Source organism: Ornithodoros turicata, chromosome 5, assembly GCF_037126465.1.
Source record: "Ornithodoros turicata isolate Travis chromosome 5, ASM3712646v1, whole genome shotgun sequence".
NCBI lineage: Eukaryota > Metazoa > Arthropoda > Arachnida > Ixodida > Argasidae > Ornithodoros > Ornithodoros turicata.
Window position 1 is genome coordinate 68,270,234 of NC_088205.1, and position 21,566 is coordinate 68,291,799.

General features: G+C 49.4%; 1 protein-coding gene across 4 annotated transcripts in view; it reads right to left on the reverse strand.

Moving 5' to 3' along the window:
* Positions 1-4,528: 4,528 nt before the first annotated feature.
* The window catches only part of LOC135394643 (sushi, von Willebrand factor type A, EGF and pentraxin domain-containing protein 1-like), a 42,405-nt gene continuing 25,367 nt past the window's right edge, over positions 4,529-21,566 (reverse strand). For 3 of the 4 annotated variants that reach the window (XM_064625483.1, XM_064625484.1, XM_064625482.1), the window contains 16 exons: positions 21,026-21,184; positions 20,805-20,966; positions 19,930-20,091; positions 19,587-19,838; positions 19,188-19,342; positions 18,804-19,101; positions 14,200-14,467; positions 13,504-13,714; positions 13,267-13,420; positions 13,139-13,192; positions 12,717-12,848; positions 12,522-12,644; positions 10,078-10,115; positions 8,367-8,465; positions 8,244-8,295; positions 4,529-6,544 (listed from right to left, as the gene is read on the reverse strand). In XM_064625483.1, the coding sequence (XP_064481553.1) occupies positions 5,724-6,544; positions 8,244-8,295; positions 8,367-8,465; positions 10,078-10,115; positions 12,522-12,644; positions 12,717-12,848; positions 13,139-13,192; positions 13,267-13,420; positions 13,504-13,714; positions 14,200-14,467; positions 18,804-19,101; positions 19,188-19,342; positions 19,587-19,838; positions 19,930-20,091; positions 20,805-20,966; positions 21,026-21,184 (3,140 nt within the window). In that variant the 3' untranslated portion in view covers positions 4,529-5,723. The remainder of the gene's footprint in view (positions 6,545-8,243; positions 8,296-8,366; positions 8,466-10,077; positions 10,116-12,521; positions 12,645-12,716; positions 12,849-13,138; positions 13,193-13,266; positions 13,421-13,503; positions 13,715-14,199; positions 14,468-18,803; positions 19,102-19,187; positions 19,343-19,586; positions 19,839-19,929; positions 20,092-20,804; positions 20,967-21,025; positions 21,185-21,566) is intronic. The other variant, XM_064625485.1, reaches the window with a different exon arrangement.

Genomic DNA, 21,566 nt, shown 5'->3' on the forward strand with positions numbered 1-21,566 from the left:
GATCGCAAGGGCTGTTGATGTCTTAAGTAGGGCTAGAAACATTCTTCCAGTGAAGGCAAAAATTATGTCTTATTATTCTATAATTTATTCACGTTTTTATTATTGTATGTTGGTCTGGGGATCGACCACTGAAACAAACCTAGCTATTTTGCAGCGAATGCAGAATAAGACCTTGCGTGCTATAGGCTGTCTTCCCTTTGATGCATCTGTATTAGCAATTATGGTTACATATGGTATTTCTAACATTATTACCCCTTACAAACGTAAACTACTTCTCAAAATATTTGTGGAATCAAAGTACCACATGGACAACTTTCAATGCACTTACAGTTTAGTAGAACTGCATCCCGCTTACTTACTCCGTCATTCTCACCAATTTATTATTCCTAAATGTAGGACGGATTATGGGCGTCAACGTTTGAGTTTTTTAATTCCTGTTTTTTTTAATAATTATCGCGACATTATGTTGAGTACAGCTTCTGCAGCTGATTTTAAACGACGGTTGACTGTTGCACTTATGTGCTGATTTATTGGCCGCACTGTCATTGGTGACTATTATGTGATAGCCTTTTCCTTTTCCGGTGCTATTTGTTTGCGCTCCTGTTGCCTCTCCTTTCGAGTGTATAATTATTTTGTATTATCCCATTGCTTTTCTTCACTTTGTTATTGATGTGTTGACGCTGTCGGGGTGCCGCGGTGATAAGGTGTATTAACAACAGCAATAAACAGCAACAAATTTCGCAGTAGCGGACTTTTCACCCTGTTCACGTTTGAGTCGCCAAACAGCCACACCCTCTTTTTCCGTGTGCCTGGTCGCGCGGATGCGTCGTCCGCTCCTTTTTCCTCTTGACCCCTTTTCCCGTGGGGATTACGGGGCTCGTTGTCTCCGCTTGTTGGCCGGTTCTTCTCACTTGCGGCTTCCTGACCTGATTGTGCTGCTACAGAGTAGGTTTTCCGATGTCCGCCATCATGCGTCGCCTCGTTGGCGACTTCGTCGTCTGATCGAGGTTCAGTGGCGCTCTTTCCCATGTCGGGACGGGTGTTTTGGGTTTCTTGCAGTGTCTCACGTAGAAGCGAATTTACCTTCTCTAGTGAGCTAACCATTAGTGTAAGGGACTCGATAGCATCTTGGTGGTTCTTGTTTTGTTGTGACATAGCTTGGATTTCCTCGGTCAACGATTTCACCTCATCTTTTGCTTTTTCGGCGTTCTCCTTTTGCTCCGTTAGGGCTTTTTCGAAAGTCTAGTCTTTCGACACGTCCGATACGTCCGACCCGAGGAGAGGAAGGAGCGGTGTTGATCATGTGGAGTGACAAAGAACTCTGGCATGGCTGGATGGAAACCATAGCGACGATGTTTATGAGCGTGTAGTAGACAGGTCCGTGATCTGTGCTTGGTCCAACTCGGTTAGCTGCCCAAATACATCAGTGGCTGACGGCATCTTCCGTGAGACTTTTACAGCGGCGGTAGCTGTTAACGGGAGGTCTCGGGAGATCGCTGCGGCTGTATCACAACATCCTCCGTTTCGGGTTCGTTCCCGGAAAGTGTCGCGACTTTTCAGCGTTTCCTCTCTCGCTTTTGTCCCGATTTTAGGAATATTTTTGATCCGCAGATCCCAGCTCTAGACAGACTGGTCTTGCTGTCTCGTAGACAAGGTTGCAAGAGCGCATCATGTACGTACCTACGTACGGTACGTTTCAAACGTGTCACGAAGGATGTCGTATTTTTCCATCCGATCTGATGTGCGGTTGAACGTCCTCAAAATTTCTCGCGCCTTTCTACCCATACAGTATAAGTGGGTTCTGACTTTAACATGTCCAGGCTTGTCGTGATCCCCAGACGCAAAGCAAAAATCCTCGAATTCATCTTTCCACGCTGGCCACTCTGTGACGTCGGCAAAGTTGAAAGGGTTTGGATGTCGGAAAGTGTTTATTCTCAAATGGAACGTAGTATTGCACAGTTCGCAGCCGCTGCCACCATGTCGTGAAGCTCAAGACAACGACTCTCCCACCTGGTAGCCAGTAAAAAAAAAGAAAAAGAAGAAAGGACCTAAACACGATAACAGCCCAGTCCTTGGTGGAAAAGTACAAAGAACAGAACAAGTAAAAGCACACGGCGACTGCTCTGAACTGCCAACCAAAGGCTTATTCCATAAAACTGATACTGCCCTCCCCTTCACGCGTCAGCGTTTCCACATGCATGAGCGGATCCTTCTTTCCCGAAGTGAAGTTATCAACCTTCTTAGATAATATTATTGACTGCTTGCATACGCAATCCACCCACATTTTTATCTATTTTCTCAGGCAGCAAAATGTACCGGAAGTTCCATAGCGGTGGCTGGCAGACCTGTGTTTTTTCAGTGTGGTGCTTCATTTCCCAGAACTGTTCACGAAGACAGATAACCTCGATCTACCCGGTCACCCCTATGTGCTTCAGCTTTCAGTACATTGTGCCGCTTGGGCAGCCTCCCGGAACAACAAGGCCGGTTGTTTTTACTTTTGAACATTACAGTAACTTTTTAAAACATAGGCTCACATCCTACACAATTTTCCTTGTGCTCCTCCAACGTGATGTAAGTTTTCTTTAAATTAGCCGCATTTTCTCTAGACTAGTCTTAACGTACCTGATCTTAATCGCTTCATCGTCATTACGAGCTAACGTGTGGCGGGAAGTTCAAGAAGATGGGCACATGGCACATTGCGCGTGACGTATACCACCCCCTTGACGTATCGCGCGAAGAATGTCGTGCACGTGTTTTATCAAGTTCCCTTCTCGACGAGTGCCCCACCCATCGTTAGCTCGTAACGAGTGCAAGCGATTAAGCCTCCTGGTTGTCAGACCTAAATACACTTTACCACAATTTAGTGGAAACTTGTGCACGCAACCCTCATGGCAAACGATATACGAGGGGTGCTCAAGTCAAACCGGGACTTTCTGTCTCCTGGGTGTACAAATGACTCGCGCAACTTCTTTTTGGTCATTTTCACACGCGACAGGCCTCCGCGTTCACCACGTGGTGATCCAAAGTTTGTGCAAAGCAGAAGACACGCGCTGGACAAGATGGCCGACAACAAGGTGAGCGCGCACATCGAACAGCGAATTGCCATGAAGTTTCTCGTGAATGAAGGCGTAAAGTCATCTTAAATTCACAGAAGACTTCAGGCTCAGTATGGCCACAATACACTCAGCCGCAGCAAAGCGTTTGAGTGGTGCAAACGGTTCCGAGATGGCCGTACATCAGTGCAGGACGACCCCGGCGGGGGCGGCTCAGAGCCCAGTGTCAAGAGTTCCTGAGAACATCTAACTTGTGGAGCGCCTGATCCTCCAGTACCCACGGATAACATGTCTCGATTTCAATAGTGCATATAGTGCGATCAATAGTGCATATTACTGCCAGGTTCTCAGGGGTGTGCATAAGGCGCTGAAGTAAAAGCGGCCGGGCCTCATCACCAAAGGAGTGCTCCTCCTACAGGACAATGCACGCCCGCATACCGCACATCTCACGACACGCACCTGACAGGAACTTGGCTGGGAGTTGCTGCCACATCCCCCTTAGGGTACATTTATGCTGCAGCATCGCTGCTCGCTGCAGCTTCAAGCACTTCGCTGCTCGCATAACCGCTAGGGTGCGTTTACCCTGCAGATTGCTCAAGATGCTGCTCGCTTTCGCTATATCAGTCGCCTAGCAGCGTTCACTGTGGAAGGATGGAAACGAGGAAAAGTGGGAAGGAGGAAACCGACTTCATCACAACCAATCGCAGGTCGGATTTCAAGACGCCAGTCATCAATGATACCAGGAAGACAAACATGTTTACATTCCTAGGTGCAGCGAGCAGAGCGGCAAGCAGCGGCGAGGATAAGCGAGCAGCCAGGCTGCAGGGTAAATGCACCAACAGAAAGCTCTGTGTTTGACCTGTCATCGCCAGAAGTCAGGTAGTCCCCGGGCATGTTCAAACATGTTTGGCAGCATTGTTGTGGCGATGATCATGGCGTGCATCTTTGGCAAGCAGCGATGCTGCAGCATGAACGCGCCCACAGAGATACATGTGTTTGTTTCGTCATCGCCAAACAGCGATGTGCCATGTGCCAGCAGCGATGCTGCAGCATAAATGTACCCTTACAGTACAGACCTCGCTCGCGGAGATTTCCATCTCTTCGGGCCACTGAAGGCGTTCCTTGGGGGCCCAGCTGCGACGACGAGGTGAAGAATGCGGTCCCACCATGGCTGCTACGCGCCGGTAAGGATTTCTACGCTGCTGGCATCCAAGCCCTCGTGAAACGCTGGGACAAGTGCATTAGTGCAGCTAGAGATTACGTGGAAAAATAAAACTAATTTCTCGCCTGTAAGCTCATTTTACTTTTGCGAAAAATGAAAAGTCCCGGTTTGACTTGAACGCCCCTCGTTCTTATTGATGCAAGCAATATACTTATTCACATGCTTAGTTTTGCAACCCGTTTCATTTTGTCTTTACTGTCCTTGTAAGGCACTAAGTGATTTCCTTTTTGCAAAAACAATATCTACCCCATAATGCTTAAAGAATTTCTTTAATCTACAGCCAGCCTTATTTACATAATTTTACGATTTCAATGTTGTTCAATATTTATTGCTCGTTCCCTGCGTTCGCGCCAAAGACTTAGCATTCCGATGAGGTTGGGGGTTGAGGAGTGCGGGGGGGGGGGGGGGGTGACGTAGGAATTCGAGCTGCCTGTAGCGGGCGCTGGACAACGACAAGGATGGCCACGCCCATGGGGCACCCGCTTCTCAGTTGGCCATGAGATAGGCCACCGTCATCGCCTCTCCGTGGCATACCATTATCGCCGGTCAAGGCTCATGTAGAGGAAGACCATCGTCCTCTACATTTGGTGACCCGAACGGATCCGTTTGGAAGAACGATCCGTCATGTAGAGACGAGTGAGAGAGAGTGAGGCGCTCTGTGTCGTGGTCCTGGGGTGCCGCGACCGGCACGGGAGCCGAAGCTCGAGAGTCCCAGGTGAAGTGAGTGAGGTGAGGCTATGCGAGTCGTGGTGAGATGCCGAGACGGGCTGAAGCGTGCCATGGCGTCGGCTGCCGCGACTGCCGCGACCGGCAGGTGAGCGCAAGGCTCGAGTGTCGCGGCCGGCAGTGAGAAGCGTTGGGTGCGGTGAAGAGTGCCGAGATACGCAGGAGTGAAGGCGGCTCAATCTGTGAAGCGCGTGTGTGCCGGAGGTAGTGCTGCTCGATGGTGTCGTCACAAATTTGGGATGGTGAAGGGCCGAATTGCTCCGGACGTCATGTTCTTCGTCCGGGTCACCAAATGTAGAGGACGATGGTCTTCCTCTACATGAGCCCCGACCGGCGAGGATGGTATGCCACGGAGAGGCGATGACGGTGGCCTATCTCCATGGCCGCGCCGGTGGAACTGAGAAGCGGGTGCTCCATGCGCGTGGCCATCCTTGTCGTTGTCCAGCGTCCGCTACACTGTCTGCCAGCCTAGATTGGCGGCACGTTGCTCGGGGAAGTATAAGAGGGGATAGGGGAAGTACAAGAGGGGATAGGGGAAGTGCAAGAGGGGATAGGGGAAGTATAAGAGGGGATAGGAGAAGGCTCATACGTCTGGTTCTGTAGTTTCCTCCACTACAGTCGACTGTGGGGATGCCTTCAGAGAGTTCAGTTGGGCTTTCTGTACAGATTTGCTGCGCTGGATGTCGCTACGCGAATGGACGATCTCCTTCAATCTGGAGTTCTTATGTTCGAGGGTGCGGCACTGCTTTCTGGAGTTCCCGTCTTGCGTCGGATGTAGCCGGACAGAGCATCATAATGTGTTCCTCCGTTTCTCGTTCACCGCATTGGCGACTATTTGGATTAGAAGAGCGGCCGAGCTCGAAAGTCTGGGCGCACGTGTTGGCGCCAGGGGATCGGACGCCGAGCAGGAGGGGAACCTCGGCATTGGAGAGGCCACTCGCCGCACAGGGAGGGGGTGCAGACCTGTTTCCCGTTCGCGTATCAGGATGTAGCCTCCATACATGTCTTTTGATAGCTCTAGCTGCCACAGCTACCACGACTACAACGACTACAACGACTACCACAGCTACCATCCACGAATGTGAAAAGAAAAAAGGGGCATGATTTGTGGTCTGCACGTATTCCCCGGTGTCTCTGTTCATGCTTCCGCACAGTCCGCACATGTGCACGGACAGCTTCTTCGGTGCCGACACTGAGAACGATCCATCGCTCTGCAGTTGCACCACAACACCGCCGTGCGTCTGCACTTGGACAGATTGATCATTTTCGACCTCGATTATTTCCACGATCGAGGTTTCTTTGTGCGGTAAGGCCACAGCATTGTTGTTGACCAGGACGGTTTTGTTGTCGTACAACGTCACGGATAGACAATGGATGTAAAGTTGAACTGATTTGTGGTCTGAGCTTGAGTCCAGGTATGCGATGAAGTCCCCATTAACACAGTCCTGGAAGAGGGTGTTGTCTTCCCTTCCCACGAATGGTACGACAAGCTGGTAGAACGTAATTAGAGTTCCGTTGCCAGAGAGGTGACATTTCAAAGGTTCTGGAAGAAATAAATGGAAATGGTCGTATAAAAGGCTGCTTGCAGCTACAAGATTGTACGCATAATAACTAAGGTTTCGTGTTTTCGGATTTATCCGCGAAAATTCGAAAATCATACTCCACTAATTTTCAAATCAATTACCCGAATAACTCCGATTGTGAGGGTCCCAATAATGCACAGCTCGCGAAGAAAATCTGATGCCTCAATAACTGCTTGTCGAGGATCGTTTCATTGTTTAAAAGTCCGTGTTAGCGTCGCGAAGCAACTGTGGCTATGAGCGGCGTACAGATGTGGACAGATGGAGAGAGTACAGCAGGAAGGAGCGGGGGACAGGGGAGCTAGTATGCGTCCTGGGCCAACTTCAGGGAGAACTGTGCAGACATTCGCCTGGAAAGTCACGATGTTTTAATTGTGCGTCGACATTGCCTTATCCAGTCCCCGTGACAAGGAACGGTGATTTTCTTGACCCAAATCTGCCCTGCACAATGCTCGAACTATCCTTTCTTTAGAGAGACACCCGACGTCGACTTGTGCCTGTTTTTTGTACCATGCCTGCTCTTCTCATAGTAAACATGGCAACACAGATGAAATACAAATCATCTTGAATGGGCCTTATGGCCGTCAATTTCTTCATAAAGTCGGAAGAGCCGACTCATCGAATTGTCCGGCGGAGGATAGTGATCATATTATAATGCACTGCACTAGGTATGCATCACAAAGAGCTACATTGAAAGCTACACTTCTTCGACTGGACAGCAGGGTCTTTGGTATAGTGAAGGTGTTGGGACTTTGTGCACCGAACACGAGGGATGCTGCCTTTGCGGTATTTGTGAAATTTGTTCAGAGCTGTGGGATTGATACAACCTTCTAGGACTCTCTGTGTATGATCTTTGGATAATTGTGAATGGTGGACTTCTAGTGAACACGTCAGGAGACAATTTCAATTTCTCTCTTTTTTACTGTACAAACAAACACACAAAGAAATCATCTTCTTGAAAGGACAGCTAGGTGTTGAAACACAGAAGATACATGACGGGACGCAGGCGAAATGCGTCATGTGACTATGGCAAGAAATACATGAATTTCGAGCTGTACACGGCGTCACGTGCCAAGTCGCACGTCGTCGTGGCGTCGCAAGTATTGCCGTTTGCAGCCTCTGATTCTTGCCGTGAGTAGGATATTTTACGGCTGTCGTCGTTTACAGCGTTGGTTTAATATGAACTTCTACCAACAAGCAGCTTTATGTCTGTCTTAACTTCTCAACACCCAGAATCCTAATCACCACACCGTTCCTACCGATAGTGACGGCAAGTTTAGATGCAGTATTAATGCATAAGAACGTGAAAAGTAAGGGTGCCTCCAAGTTAAACGATGTAAAACAGACTTTTTCTATAGATTTAAAAACGTCAGCTTGCCAAAAGACCCGATTGTTTTTTTTACAAACTTTTCGCTGTCGTTTTTAATACACCTACCCCGCGCTTGTAGAAGCAGTGGACGACAGAATCAGGATGAAAGAAGCAGCAACTTGTCTCTCGACTTATGAACGCTCATTGCAAAGCAAGGCGTGACGAGAGAAAGCTACAACAATTTTGCGGAATTCCTTCACTCTTCGCTTCTGGTGCCAAATTTTACGTTACACGTATCGCACGTTCGCATGTGATACTCTGGTTCCGCAAGTACAGATATGATAGTGTATTACCTTCGGAACAAGACGGACAGCAGTCACCTGGATTGTGAACAACCATTTGTCCCTGGAATGTGATGCATAGAGATAGGTCAGAACAGACGCGACGTCATTGCGTCAGTGTTCGTGAATAATTACTTTTGGGCAAGTCACATTCTTGCACAGAGCTGGAGAGCAGGTAATAAGCCCCTCGTCGCATGTACAGTGCTGACAGTCCTGTATCCATGTATCTCCAACCTGCGAGTGCATTTTCTTGATAAAATCTCAAATTTCTGTCTTTAAAACACACATAGTGCAGATAAATAGGCCATCGAGACACTTATCTGTAGGGAACTTTACCAATACTACAAACAAGTTTATGGCATTTTCATTGAAATAAATGTAACTTCTTGCCGAGACAACGTCATGTTTCCTTTTGCTTTTTTTGGGGGGGGGGGGGCAGAAGGCGCCATGTAATACCCCATTCAGCTACGAAATGCCTTCCCCGCTACTCTGGCAATAGTTTTAAAAGCGGGAAGTGAAGGTCGCCAACAATTTGCATGTCCCGGAATGACGGGTTTTGCAACCTTCTTAGCTCGTATCGCTGTTAGTTTGCTTATTTCTCTTTTCTTTCTTGTTTTTTTTTTTCCGTAAAATAGTAGTAGAGTGGGGAAATCCCAACTTACGGTTTCTGTTTTCGAGAAACCAGCAAACCAAAAAGAGAAGGAAACGTTTCGTTGAGTAGGGAGATTTAGGAGTTCAGTCCAGGAAACTGAATTTATATCACTTAAAATTTGATAACATTACTTGCGCTGCGTGCAGAAGTTCGATCCCCTACAGATAACAACAACATTTCACTGATGGTGATTGGAGAGATTCCACCCCTTTGGTGGCGGTAATGTTGTGAAATGGAACAACGAGGGCAAGCTCTCACTTGGCGACTTCCATGGCGATTCCCGGACACGACGTCGTGAGCGGGCGGTGGAAATAGACGCGCATGTCCGGCGTCTATTTCGACGTCGAGCCAAAAAAAATTCCATGGCGAACTTCTTGCACGATGTCGGCGAGAGCTGCCGAGAACGATACACTGACGACCAATAAGGCGACACAGAAAGGCCGCGCCCCCTGATTTTTCGTCTGCTTTGGACGACGGAATGCCACTGTCGTGGGAATCAGTGCGCTCTGACGGGGCAGCGGAAATGAGCCTCTACTCCCGCCGCCCGCTCACGACGTCGCGTCGGGCGTCGCAAAGTGAGTGCTAGCCCTGAGTCTCACCACAATGTGGACCGCAGTCCTACGGTGTTCAAATAAGGTCAAACGGTTATTCGTTTTCGAAGCGTGATTTTTTACACATGATTATTGAAACACCTTGTATATTATGTATAGCGGCGAAGAAGCCGGTGAAGCTCGCCGGGAAGATGTTAGACTTGTGGAAGTCGACGGCTTCTGGTACGGACGGTGTAATCCGGTAACATAACAAGGTTACCTGTCTCACAGGAGCTGCGTAGAATGTGCAGCCATTCTGCGAATACGACCTGCTGATTAATCAATAATCCCTCTAGACTACTCAAAAATAAACCATCGTTTAGTACCCCTGTCACACGGGCAGTATTCAATCATCGCTGAAACCTATAAGTATTGAACATGCTTCTGCCGCCACCAAGCGTGTAATGTGTCAGCTTTCTCAAGAAGCATGGGGAACTTCCTGTCCAGATTACGTAAGGAAAGTTGCAATGTCATGTGGATTCATGTGTCATGTCAATGGGCTGTTCCCGTCTTGCATGTCACATGGAAAACGTGTGTGCAGTACATTTCCTCCACCATTTCAGTTGTCTCCGTACCCAATATGTAAATAAGAATCAATTCTTACCAGATAGACGGTGTCCCCTTGAGTACAATATGACGAATCTGTGGTAAAGAATCAAAAGCATGTGTTTGCAAACTGCGTCGATTACTTAGGGCATGGATGAACCGAACTCCTGCACTATGACAAGAAAGTTTATTCCGACATCACCGCCAAAAATTCAACCTGATAAAAGAAAAGCACGATTCTTTCCTTATTTTATCCCGAAGGCTTCGGTCTACCCCTTCAAACCTCGACCCCCAGATTAAACAACAGCAGCAACAACAACAACAAAAGTATCATTTGGAAGATTTGAGGAATACTACTGTAGAGGAGCTGGTGTTCCTCTACATGAGTCCTGACCGGCGATGGTGGAATGTCCCAGCGGGCAGATGGTCGTGGCCTCACGCTAGGACGGTGCCGGTAGAACTGCCGTGCCAGAGCTGTAGCGCGTCGCAGCACAGGCACGTCTTCCTCGTCACACACGGGCCGCCACATCACTCCCCCTCTCAGACGCGGAGCGGTGTAGAGCTAGCGGTTGAGGTCCGCGTCGATACATGAAGAGGAGGAAGACGGGCGACACGTGGAACAGGGACGGCTGGTCTTGCGTCTTGTGCTGAGTGGGCAGAAGTGGCGGGATGAACTGTGCGGACAAGAGCTGGCCGGGAGGGTTCCAGGGGCGGGCCGAAGTGGAGAGCAGAGTAGGCAGGTCGTAATGCAGGATGGGGCGACAGAACCGCGACCGGTTCGTGAGCGGTGAGCTCGTACTGTCGCCAAGGAGAGTGCCGGGGAGGACCATCGCGAAGCACGGGGAGACCGGGAGTAGAACTCGGTGACCTCCGTGCGGGTTCCCGGTGGAACGTTGGTCCCGGTGCCTCTTGAGCGCCATTGGATGGGCTGCCAGCACTCTGTATCGAAGCCTGGTGGAAAAGCAAGGCGGGCAGGGTTCTTGGGAATGGCATGACGATGAGGATGGGGCCATGCAGCCGCAGCGGCGTACCGGGACCGGTATGGGAGCATGATGCTCGTGAAGGTGCCGCTGGTGAAAGCCCGAGGAGTGTCATCGCGAAGCATGTGGCGACGTGACGCAGAGTGAGAGACCATGGCGATGCGAGCTGATGCGCGGCCGTGCGTTGCGATGAGTGGAGCCGCGGTGAATTGACGTCGTCGCCTAGCGGTTCCTCGGTAGAACGATGCACCGTACCTTCGGAGGTGGCTTCGGAGGTGGGATTGCAGAAATTTGGGATGGTACTGGGCCGAATTATGCCGAACATGGTGTTCGTTGTTCGGGTCACCAAATGTAGAGGAGCTGGTGTTCCTCTACATGAGTCCTGACCGGCGATGGTGGAATGTCCCAGCGGGCAGATGGTCGTGGCCTCACGCTAGGACGGTGCCGGTAGAACTGCCGTGCCAGAGCCGTAGCGCGTCGCAGCACAGGCACGTCTTCGTCATCACACACGGGCCGCCACATCTTTTCTGCATCCTGTTACAGAAAGCCTTTTCGTAATTTCTAACAAGTATATTTATTGTCTGGTCTTCGTGGATCGGTTTGTGGAGTGTCCGTCAACTGATGCCAAAGCTGTGGGTTCGAAACCGGACAAGGACGCCGGGAACTTGATGGCAGGGTACATGTTGCTTAGACAAGCTGCCATCCGCGTGAGACGATAAATAAATACGGTGCATCGTGTTCTCAAATATCGGCTCACTTTAAAGAACACACAAGTGCACAAAATAAGTCTTCAGATTGATCCCCCCACTGTGACATCATTCATAACTATAGTTGCCTCGCGAAGTAAATGAGTATTATGCGCATTTATTACCTATAGACGGTGATGAGGTTGTTTCCAGGACATTCATTCCCAGAGATCAGAGGACCTCCCGAAACGAACATTCTATAAAATCTAAATAAGTAAGTTGAACTAAAGCTATACATTGCTGAAGGAAACACACAGCACAACAAACTGAACAGATGAAATGACCGTTACTGCATTTTGAAAGAAAGTAAGTCTGAAATTGATTGATTTAAGTGTGGAAGATATAAAGAACGTTCCTAAATGTTTTCCGAAATTTTTCCGACGCACGAGGCTGACGAGAAGCTCTAAGGGGCGATACGAAAATACCGACAATCTGTAGTTATGACGTAGAGTGTTAAAAATTGGGCGGTTCGGTAGATCATGATTAAAAGCGCTAAAAACCTCAGTGCCGAAGATAAAGTTTCACCTCCCCGGCACTCGGGTTTTGAGCGATTTTAATTATGACGTAGAGTTGATCGTTTTTGTTTCGAGAATTTAGCTCTGAGCAAAATAAGAATAATTTCGCGCGACGACTGGGACTTACTGGAGCCCGTTCCCTCCCTAGAACCAGCTCCTCTGAATTCCCCTCATGAATATGTTTCTCCATCAAATAATGAACTGTCGGAATGACGCTTATTCGTTCTCTCCGACGGACGACATTTAACCGTTGCTACATACCTGCGCATGTCTTGTTGTCCAAGTTGAGAACCATGCCCTGTGGACAGCTGCATTCGTAGGACCCTAATGTATTGACGCAGATATGGGAACACGCATGCTCTCCTGTGACACACTCGTCGATGTCTGGAAGAATGGCCACAAATAGGCACGTTAAGTTGTCTGAACCTGCACTATCCTTCCCAACACTGCACTCACCGAATTCGCAGTGTCTTCCTTCGTATCCCCTGCACTTACACAGCCCTTTCCCGTCACTGAGTTCAGTGCATACTTGATTGTGCTTGCAAGGATTGTGCGTGCATGCATCTACAGCTTTGTCGCACGTGTTTCCTGCGGATGCGAAGAGAGAGAGAGAGAGATACATGATGACGATGATATGGGGATGACTTCCGCTCATTGAGCAGAATGCTACCCCACCATGGATACGAAGAATTCCACACTCACATATGTTGTTTGGGAGTTCGGACATGATCATGGGCCTACTGCGCTTAGTCTTACGAAATACTTGTTATTGTGTACTAAGCGCATTATGACACAGCCAAAGACTCCGTTAGCTGCTATGCACTTGTTCACTATAGATAGGCACTGTTAAACATACAATATCAAAAAGAACGTCTTACGTTCAACAGCTGACAGGGCCGAACAGTGACACGAGGAATTGGAGCAGTCGTGTCCTGCATAAAACCATTCGTTGAACCATTAATTGTTCTTACCGTGATATGACTGAATAAAGAAGACGTCATCGCACCTGAACAGAAATCAGGAGAGCCTTCGGTGACAAGAGCGTTGCCGTAGATGGATTCCCTGACCGCGTACCACGCAACAACATTTCCGACGAGACCGCATGTAGACCCCAATTGTCGCACGTCGTCCTTTGGCATGGTGTAGTCCCACACGTTGAGCTATCCACATAATTAATGATTTGTATAAAGTTGCGCTTTTAAAAGATTCAACACTGGAGCGTTAGGGACAGCCATGTGCTCACTTCTGCGATTTCACCGGCGAAAGATTCGAGTCCGCTGAAGCCACCTCCGACTGAATCCTGATCTTGTCCGAGGACCACATCCCCCTTGAACATGTAGCTCCCTTTGGAAGCAGGGCTTTTATCGCTGGCTTTCTCTTCTCCATCCCAGTAGAATACCCATATACCAGTCTCGCTGCTCCACGTCAAGGCGCAGTGGTGCCAGCGGTTGTCGCTGCATTTCAGGGAAAACATTGTTAGAAGCCAGTGGAGGCGCTACATATATATCAGTGCACAAATGAAGGAAGGTACACAAGACAAGGAGACAGACAGCACCCAGAGGATTGTTATTGCACAAAATATATATTTTCCTGATATTTTTAGGGAATCTTATTTAAAACATTATCCAGTGACACCCCGGTACAATCCAAGTTTTCGTGCTATAGGTGTGAAGACGTACCGGGTGAATTCTCCACAGAATGGGACAACCTTGGTTTCACCGTATGCCGCTCGTTACTTATGAAAAAAAGAAAGAAGAAGAAGAAGAAGAGAAAGGAAAAGAAGCGCACTAAGAAAGCCAGCTGAATGTCGACGCCAGGTACGTTGCTGGCATAACGCACAGTGGTGGCAGGACAGTCATGCGCCTTATCCTAATGTGTATTTGGAAGCGGAATTTCCCTTTAAACAAACGGAAACAGTTGTAAACGACATAAGGCATACTTTGCTGCAATCCCTGTGTCCGTGCTGTTCTGGTAGAAGTACAGTAGCAGTCTGTTAGGATCAGACAAGGCGAATGCGTTGTCCAGAACGGTGTTGAGTCCGGGATGCTTGAAGGCGTACGAGACGGGCGTTCCACGTTTGTCCCTCTGGGACGTTCTCATAAAGAAAGACACAGTCAAACCACGCAGGTTGCGCTCCACGCTAACTCTTGCGTAATCTGACACGTAGCCATTGGGGAAGCTTAGTGTGTATGGTGCAGGAACCGGAGCTGTAAAATGTGGGGCATATATTACTCTTATTCTTGCTGGAGAAACATACACCAAGTAGCTTGGCAACTGCACATTGCAACTTTATGACACCATAAGTTGAAGCCCTCCTGCGTTCACATTATGATGACTACTGAACCCATCACTTTCATTTTCAGCGTAGCCTATGACGTAATAAGTGGCGCTGCGTGACTCGACCTGCTTTTGCGTCAAGAAGCTTCCAGCGTTAGTCCGAAAGGGAGCTGACTAATGCTCGGTTAACTCACGGTACATTCACGGCTCCTTCCCCTTTATCGGCACCAAGACTGTCATAGCAGTTCACCCATACGTCTTCCTATCCTTCCTGTGTGGGACATAGGTATTCGTGGGACAAAAAAAAAAAAAGAAACAGTGCCGGGGAACACAAAAAGACGAGGGAACAGAACGACACGACACTGCACTGGACTGCAACCAAATGACAGTTTATTGTCGTGAGTAGTACATTTTTGTTGATGTGCCCTTCACCCGTCGTTGATAACTCCGGAATTTTCCGAAGAGAATTGCTTATCACGAACCTGTGATATAGACCTACAAATTTCATCGGAATAATCTACCAAAGACTGCGTGAACATGCAGCAGGTAGTGACTTTAATTCGATTTTTAAACATTCACTTCAGAGACTGCGCTGCGTGCGAGGCGTTGCTCCATAACACGATTGCCTCACTTAAAGGTAGGGGTGTGGCAATCTTTTGTACAATGGGGCCAGGATTACCTGGGAGGCGTGGAGAAAATGTGTCAGTAAAACTTCGGTAGATTATTCCGAGTAAATCCCAGGTTCATGATGAGCAATCCACTACAGAGCCTTCGGGAGCTACCAGCGACGGGTGAAGGTGACGTAAAAAAAATTACTTTTCACAACAATCAGCTATCAGCTATCATTGGTTGCGGTCCAGTGCAGCATCGTGTCGCCCTGTTGTCTCCCCGGCACTCAAGTGTTTGAAATCTTTTACCAAGTATGGGGGGGGGGGGGGTATCACCAACCTGCCCACATTTTAATCCTATATTCAACCCGACAGCTATTCCTCTGATTACTTCTACCACCAAAATGGTTATGACGTCGCGTCGTCAGTAGAATAGAACTGGGAGAAACTAAAAAGCAACAGCCACTCAGGGTTGCCAGATTTGGCTACTTTCCGACCGTTGTGGTGAAGAAAGTTTTCTCACTGTACTTTGCTGGAGGGGGTTGAGAACCCCAACTACAAATCCTCCACAGAAGAGGGAAGTAATATTGATAGCGACTCATCCGCAAGCTGCGGAACAGTGCTCCTTGGGAAGAGAAGTCTTCCTCCTTCGTGCGATGGTCCCGGTCTCCCATCTTCGTGCAATGTGCCGCCCTTCCAGGAGGTCACAAAGCGTCCCTGCAAAGCTGCCTGCCGCAACACCGCACGAGCTTCCGCTCTAGAGGGTACAACAGTACTATTTGCTCCTACTGACCGCAACTCCAACCTCGCTCGCCTTGACCACCTAAAGATCTCAGAGTTCCTCACCTCCGAGCTTCCAGGGCGAATAAGAGAGATCCGCCCCAATTACTCGAAGAACATAATCGCAGTGGACGCTGTTTCATCGTCCGCAAGGCCGCCACTCCTACAACCTGGGGCGAATCTGCTCCGTTCCCGTGCGCGCTTATGAACCACGGCCATCGAACTCGTGCTACGGTGTGCTCCTAGAGATCGACCCTTCGCTTACGGACGAACAAATACTGGGCGCCATCAAATCTGAACCTCCGGTCGTTTGGCTGACCTCTCCCCGTTTTTTTTCTTCCTTTTCGTCTAATAAACATATCCCCCCCCCCTCCGGTCCTAGCGGCTCGACGAATCAGAAAGGATGGGGGAGCTGGGCGCTCACGTTCCCTGGTTCGAAGCCGCCAAACCAAATCAGCCTTCACCTCCTCACGATGCAGGTCCAAAGCTACCTACCCCATGAAGTACAGTGCAACAATTGCCTGAGACATGGCCATGTGGCTGCGTGCTGCACCCGAAAGAGGACGTGCGCAACGTGCTGGACGTCTCACGACAAGTCACCAGCAGCGGTCTTCCTCGACGTTAAAGAAGCATATGACAGCGTGGTGCACAGCACTGTCATTGCGACGCTCCAAGAGGCTGGTATTGGGGGCCGCCCACTCGCATGGATTCGGGACTTCCTCGCTGATCGCACAGTCTGCGCACCTCTGAAGGGGACACCGCACACTACAGAGTTCTGCGAGGTGTCCCGCAAAGGGGTGTGCTGAGCCCACTGCTGTTTAACGTCATCATGGCCGCTTTACCTGTCCAATTAAGTAAACATGTCAACATGTCAACATCACGATCTACGCAGACGACCTCTGCATCTGGGCCTCCTCCACCCGTCTGGATGTAATCCAGCGTCGCTTGCAAGGTGCACTGGACACTATCGTATCCTACCACTCCGACCGTGGTCTTTCTATCTCACCCAGCAAGACTGTTGCCATGGCATTCACCCGCCGATCCTCCGCAAATACCATCTCCGCGTTGGCGGTCAACAGCTCGCCTTCGTACGTCATCACAAATACCTTTGACAAATCAATCGACAGGGAGCTGACTTGGTCCAAGCACGTCAAGGTCCTGTCTACCGTGGCGACTACCATCGTGAACGTCCTCCGCCGCATCTCTGGTTCGTCCTGGGGCCCATCATACGCTGACCTTCGCTAGGTGCATACCTCACTCGTCCTAGGGCTCCTGCGTTACAGCTTACCGGTATTGCACGGTCTAAGTTCAACAACAGAGCGCGAACTTTTGAACATCCAGGCGCGGAGCCTCAGAGTGTGCCTTGGTGTCCCCAGAACGACCGACACCTTCCTGGTCTCGGCTGAGGCGGAGGAGACGCCTGCGCTCTTGTGCGCGGTACCGCACACGACATGCTGCCCACTACCTACGGGACATTCACCTACTCTGTGAACAGTCAGCTTTCGGGGCTGCTGTTTGCAGACTGGCACAGTCTCTTCCGCCACCTCCGTCGCGCCTGCTATAAGCCCCACCTTTGTGGACCCTCGTGCTGCCTACGACGGGCCTGCATATTCCCGACATGTCCCGCAAAAAAGACACTCCTGTCCTCGCTGCGCGCCACTTTGCTCTTGACCATTTGAGCTCGGCCCACGGTCAGCGTAAAGCAATTTTCACGGATGGCTCAGTTGTGCACGGCGCGTCGTCTGCAGCTTTCTGCATGCCTCACAGCGACACTGCGCAGACTTTCAAGCTGCCGCATGAAACTTCATCCACTGAAGCGGAACTGACAGCCATCTATGAAGCGCTCAACGCCATATCCGGTTCACAGGCCGACTCGTGGTCCATCTTCACGGACAGCAAGGCAGCATTGAAGATCTTGGCGTCGTACCGGTGCAGTGCTATCTGCGATCTCCGCACGCTTGTAATCGCCAGATACAACGAGCTCCTGGCTTCCGGCCACAGCGTACGGCTCCAGTGGGTGCCCAGCCACGTCGGGCTGCCCGGAAATACCCGTACCGACATCGCTGCGAAACGTGCCCTTACTACCTTTTGTCTAAGCGTCCCGCTCTTAATGTCAGCCTGCCAGCTCCAAATACGTCGCTTGCACTCTCGCTGTGTCCAAGATTTCAATGAACGTGCCATCTCGCCGAATACATTTCTGCACTCCATCGACCCAAAAATGCAATACGTCCCTCCCCCAAACATCACGAGGAGGGAGGCATCTGCTATCCACCGTCTGCCGTTAAGAGTGGCTCGAACGCCAACACGGCTCTTGCAAATCAGCATGCTTGACACCCCTACATGTGCAGCCTGCTCTACCGAGGGCACCACCTCCCACCTGCTCCTCCACTGTCGCCTGTTCAACGCTCCCCGTGCCACTCTCATGGAGCGGCTAGCTGCCCCGGGGCTGAGGGAGGTCTCGCTGGCAACGCTACTAGGCCCCCCTGTCACGCCCCCTTCAGTGGCGCGTCGGAAGGGAACTCGTGCGCTGTCTGACCGACACAGGGCTCGCGCTGAGCCTGTGACTGCGCCTCTTTTCTTTCGCTCTTTTCGTTTTTTTTTTTTTTTTACGCGGGAATAGCTTAGAATAGAAGTCGGCTTTTGGAGCAAGGTCTTACATTTCCCCTCTTTCATCGTATTTTCTTTGCAATAAACCTATATCCCCCCCCCCCTGTACTTTGCGGATATTCCTTGGCGCAGCACTTGCAATCCCTGTATTACAGTCTAAATCGGGATCAATGCGCTGATATTTCAAGCTTTGACCTGCCAACCCTGCTGTTGCGTAGTTGCTCTCAACGGGAATCTTGCAGAGGCAGCTCCTTTAAGAACGACCACTCACCTCGCTTAGTAGTTTCGCACGACGGTCCCTCATACAGTTCAGGACACTGACACGTGTACGACGCTACACCATCGACACAAGTTCCCCCATTAAGACAAGGCCCCGACGCACAGTCGTCGATATTTGACTCGCACTCTTCACCAGTATATCCATGAGCACAGACGCACTGAAAGCTACTGGGGCTGTGTTCATGCGCTTCACACTGTCCTCCGTTTTGACAGGGTTTATCGGCGCAGGGGTCATATGGCAATTCGCACGTCTTTCCTGTGAACTCTTCTGGACAGCAGCAACGAAAGCCCTGCGGTGAAAAGTGTTATCAAGCGCATTGGCCTTTGGATTTACAGTAATAATCATATGACCGATCGTATTTTTGAATGCACATACTTTGGCATAGTCGAAGCAAGTTCCTCCATTTTGACATGGCTTGTTTATGCAATGTCGGGTCATGTGTTCGCACCTTTTGCCCGTGAATCCCTCTGGGCACTTGCAAGCGAAGCTGTTGACGCCATCGACGCATGTTCCACCGTGGGCACATGGATCTGAAAATGAATTTCAGATAGAGATTTCACAGACTCTAGAGCTGCACGCGAAAAGCTGACGAGCAATCTCAAGCACAGGTGAAAGAAGCCTCGTGTTGCGTCCGTTAAGGAAAAGTCTACAGCAGTTACCTCTTTTTGTGTGTGTGCGTGTGCACCATGGCTGGTAATGTGGTACATCTTAGGGCCAGTCGTAAATAGTGAATGTATGGAGATACATTTAAATTTTACTTCATGGTGTACTTACTTGGGTCACAGTCATCAACATTCACCTCGCACGACAGCCCGCTATATCCCTTTGGACATTTGCAGGTGACGTTATCAATCCCATCGATGCACCTGCCTCCATTTAAACACAGGTCAGGTTCACAATCGTCAATATTAATTCTGCAATCAGCGCCTTCGAGTCCATCCAGACATTCACATGAATACGAATGAGTTTCATCGACACAAGTCGCGCCTTCTGCGCATGGGTGTAGTCGTTGACAGAGGTTTAGAACTGCAAGGTAGACATGAGTGGAACACAGCTGATCATAGGAAAACCCAAACACAAACGTGCAGCGAGGAATGGACTGCAATAAATGACTTACCGAAACAGTCGGATTCAGAGGTAGAAGCAGAAGTGTTTGTGCTTTCACCAGATGGGCATTGCGAACAGCTGGTCTGTCCCTCCTGTGTCTGGTATGTTCCTTTTGGGCATGGGGAGCATGGCATTAAACCTGACCGTGAGATTGTCCCTCGTGGACATGAACCTGTGGAGGATATTTGCATGTGACACAAAGCCGTGGTTCGTACCAGAAAGTTTCTCTAGAGTTTATGCTGAAATAAACACTTAAAAATAAACGTTATACATTCACCCATAAAACTTCACCCGTCAAAATCCATTTTCAAATAAACCATTTAAGAATACGTGCTTTTAAAATCCGCATTTTCAAAATAAATCATAGGTTGGCCTAGGGGAGAACTCTGCAATATTGACAATATTCACTCTGTTCCATAAGTCTCTATGTTTCTTCCAATAATAGTTGATGAAATCAGAATATCCAGTTTGAGAGTGAGACGACAACGCGTATGAATACAAGAATATCACAGGCATGTCTGAGTTGAGCTGGTGGAACAGTGCCATTCTGGAGCTGCGTCTGAACCGTTTTGCGAGCCGATTAGCGCCTAAAAATTGATTGCGGTTCAGTTCCGGTTCAGCGAGAAACACGAGTTTGTAGCGGTTTTCTGTTGGGGTTCAGTTTCGGTTCCGATCCCTTCCCTTGTACGACCTCAGAAAATACGTCGGAGCTTAGCATTTCATTCGGCTATGGTGGTATGAAGAGAGCTATGAGAAATTGATCTTCTAACGCTGGAACACAGAGAAGGGATAAACACATACAAAGCCTCAAAGTATATATAGAAGTTCATAACTAGGGCAACAAAGAGAGCGTGTCAGAAATGCTCTAAGGAGATATAACCTTACCAGTACAGTTCTTTTTGGATGTGGATGCCCACGAGGCAGTTGTAAGACCATCGGGGCATTTTGAGCACTCCGATTGTCCATACAATTCCTGATATTCTCCCTCAGGACACACAACGCAGGGCTCTCTCCCGCTTCTCGAGTAGTATCCAGGTGGGCACAGACCTATAGAGAAAGCATCGTTTCGAACGGTGGCGCTCCTATAGGATCGTCGCAATACTTACCCTTGCAATCAGAAGGAGAGCTGGATTTTTCAGATAATGTCGTTCTGCCCTGTGCACATGACGTACATGAGAGGGAGGCTTCTCTCACGGCATAGCTTCCAATGGGGCAGGGAAGGCACGATGTGGAGTTGACGTAATATGTCCCGACAGGGCAGTTCACTGTTGGGAGTCGTCGGATGAACAGCTGACTCATAACGGTGCACCAGTGCTCGTAAACCTCGTAACCACTGGGTGATGTCACTAATTATTTGCAGTGTGATGAATAATAGTATCAGCGCTACTTCGCGCCTCCCATGCACATGCGTCCCGCGAGTATCTATGAGGCAAATGATTTCGGCAGAAGGCAGATCAAGTTTGCGGTGACATTTACAGGGTGTACCAGTTTTCATTGTTAGAGCTATGCGCGTATGGGGAGCCATATAATTGAAAGCATGCAATGGATACAGAAGGGTGCCGAAGCGTGCTGTCCCTTGGATTGTTGTGCCTTTAACGACCTTTTACTACACAAACACGGATGACTTTACGTTCCAGAGAAAGTTTG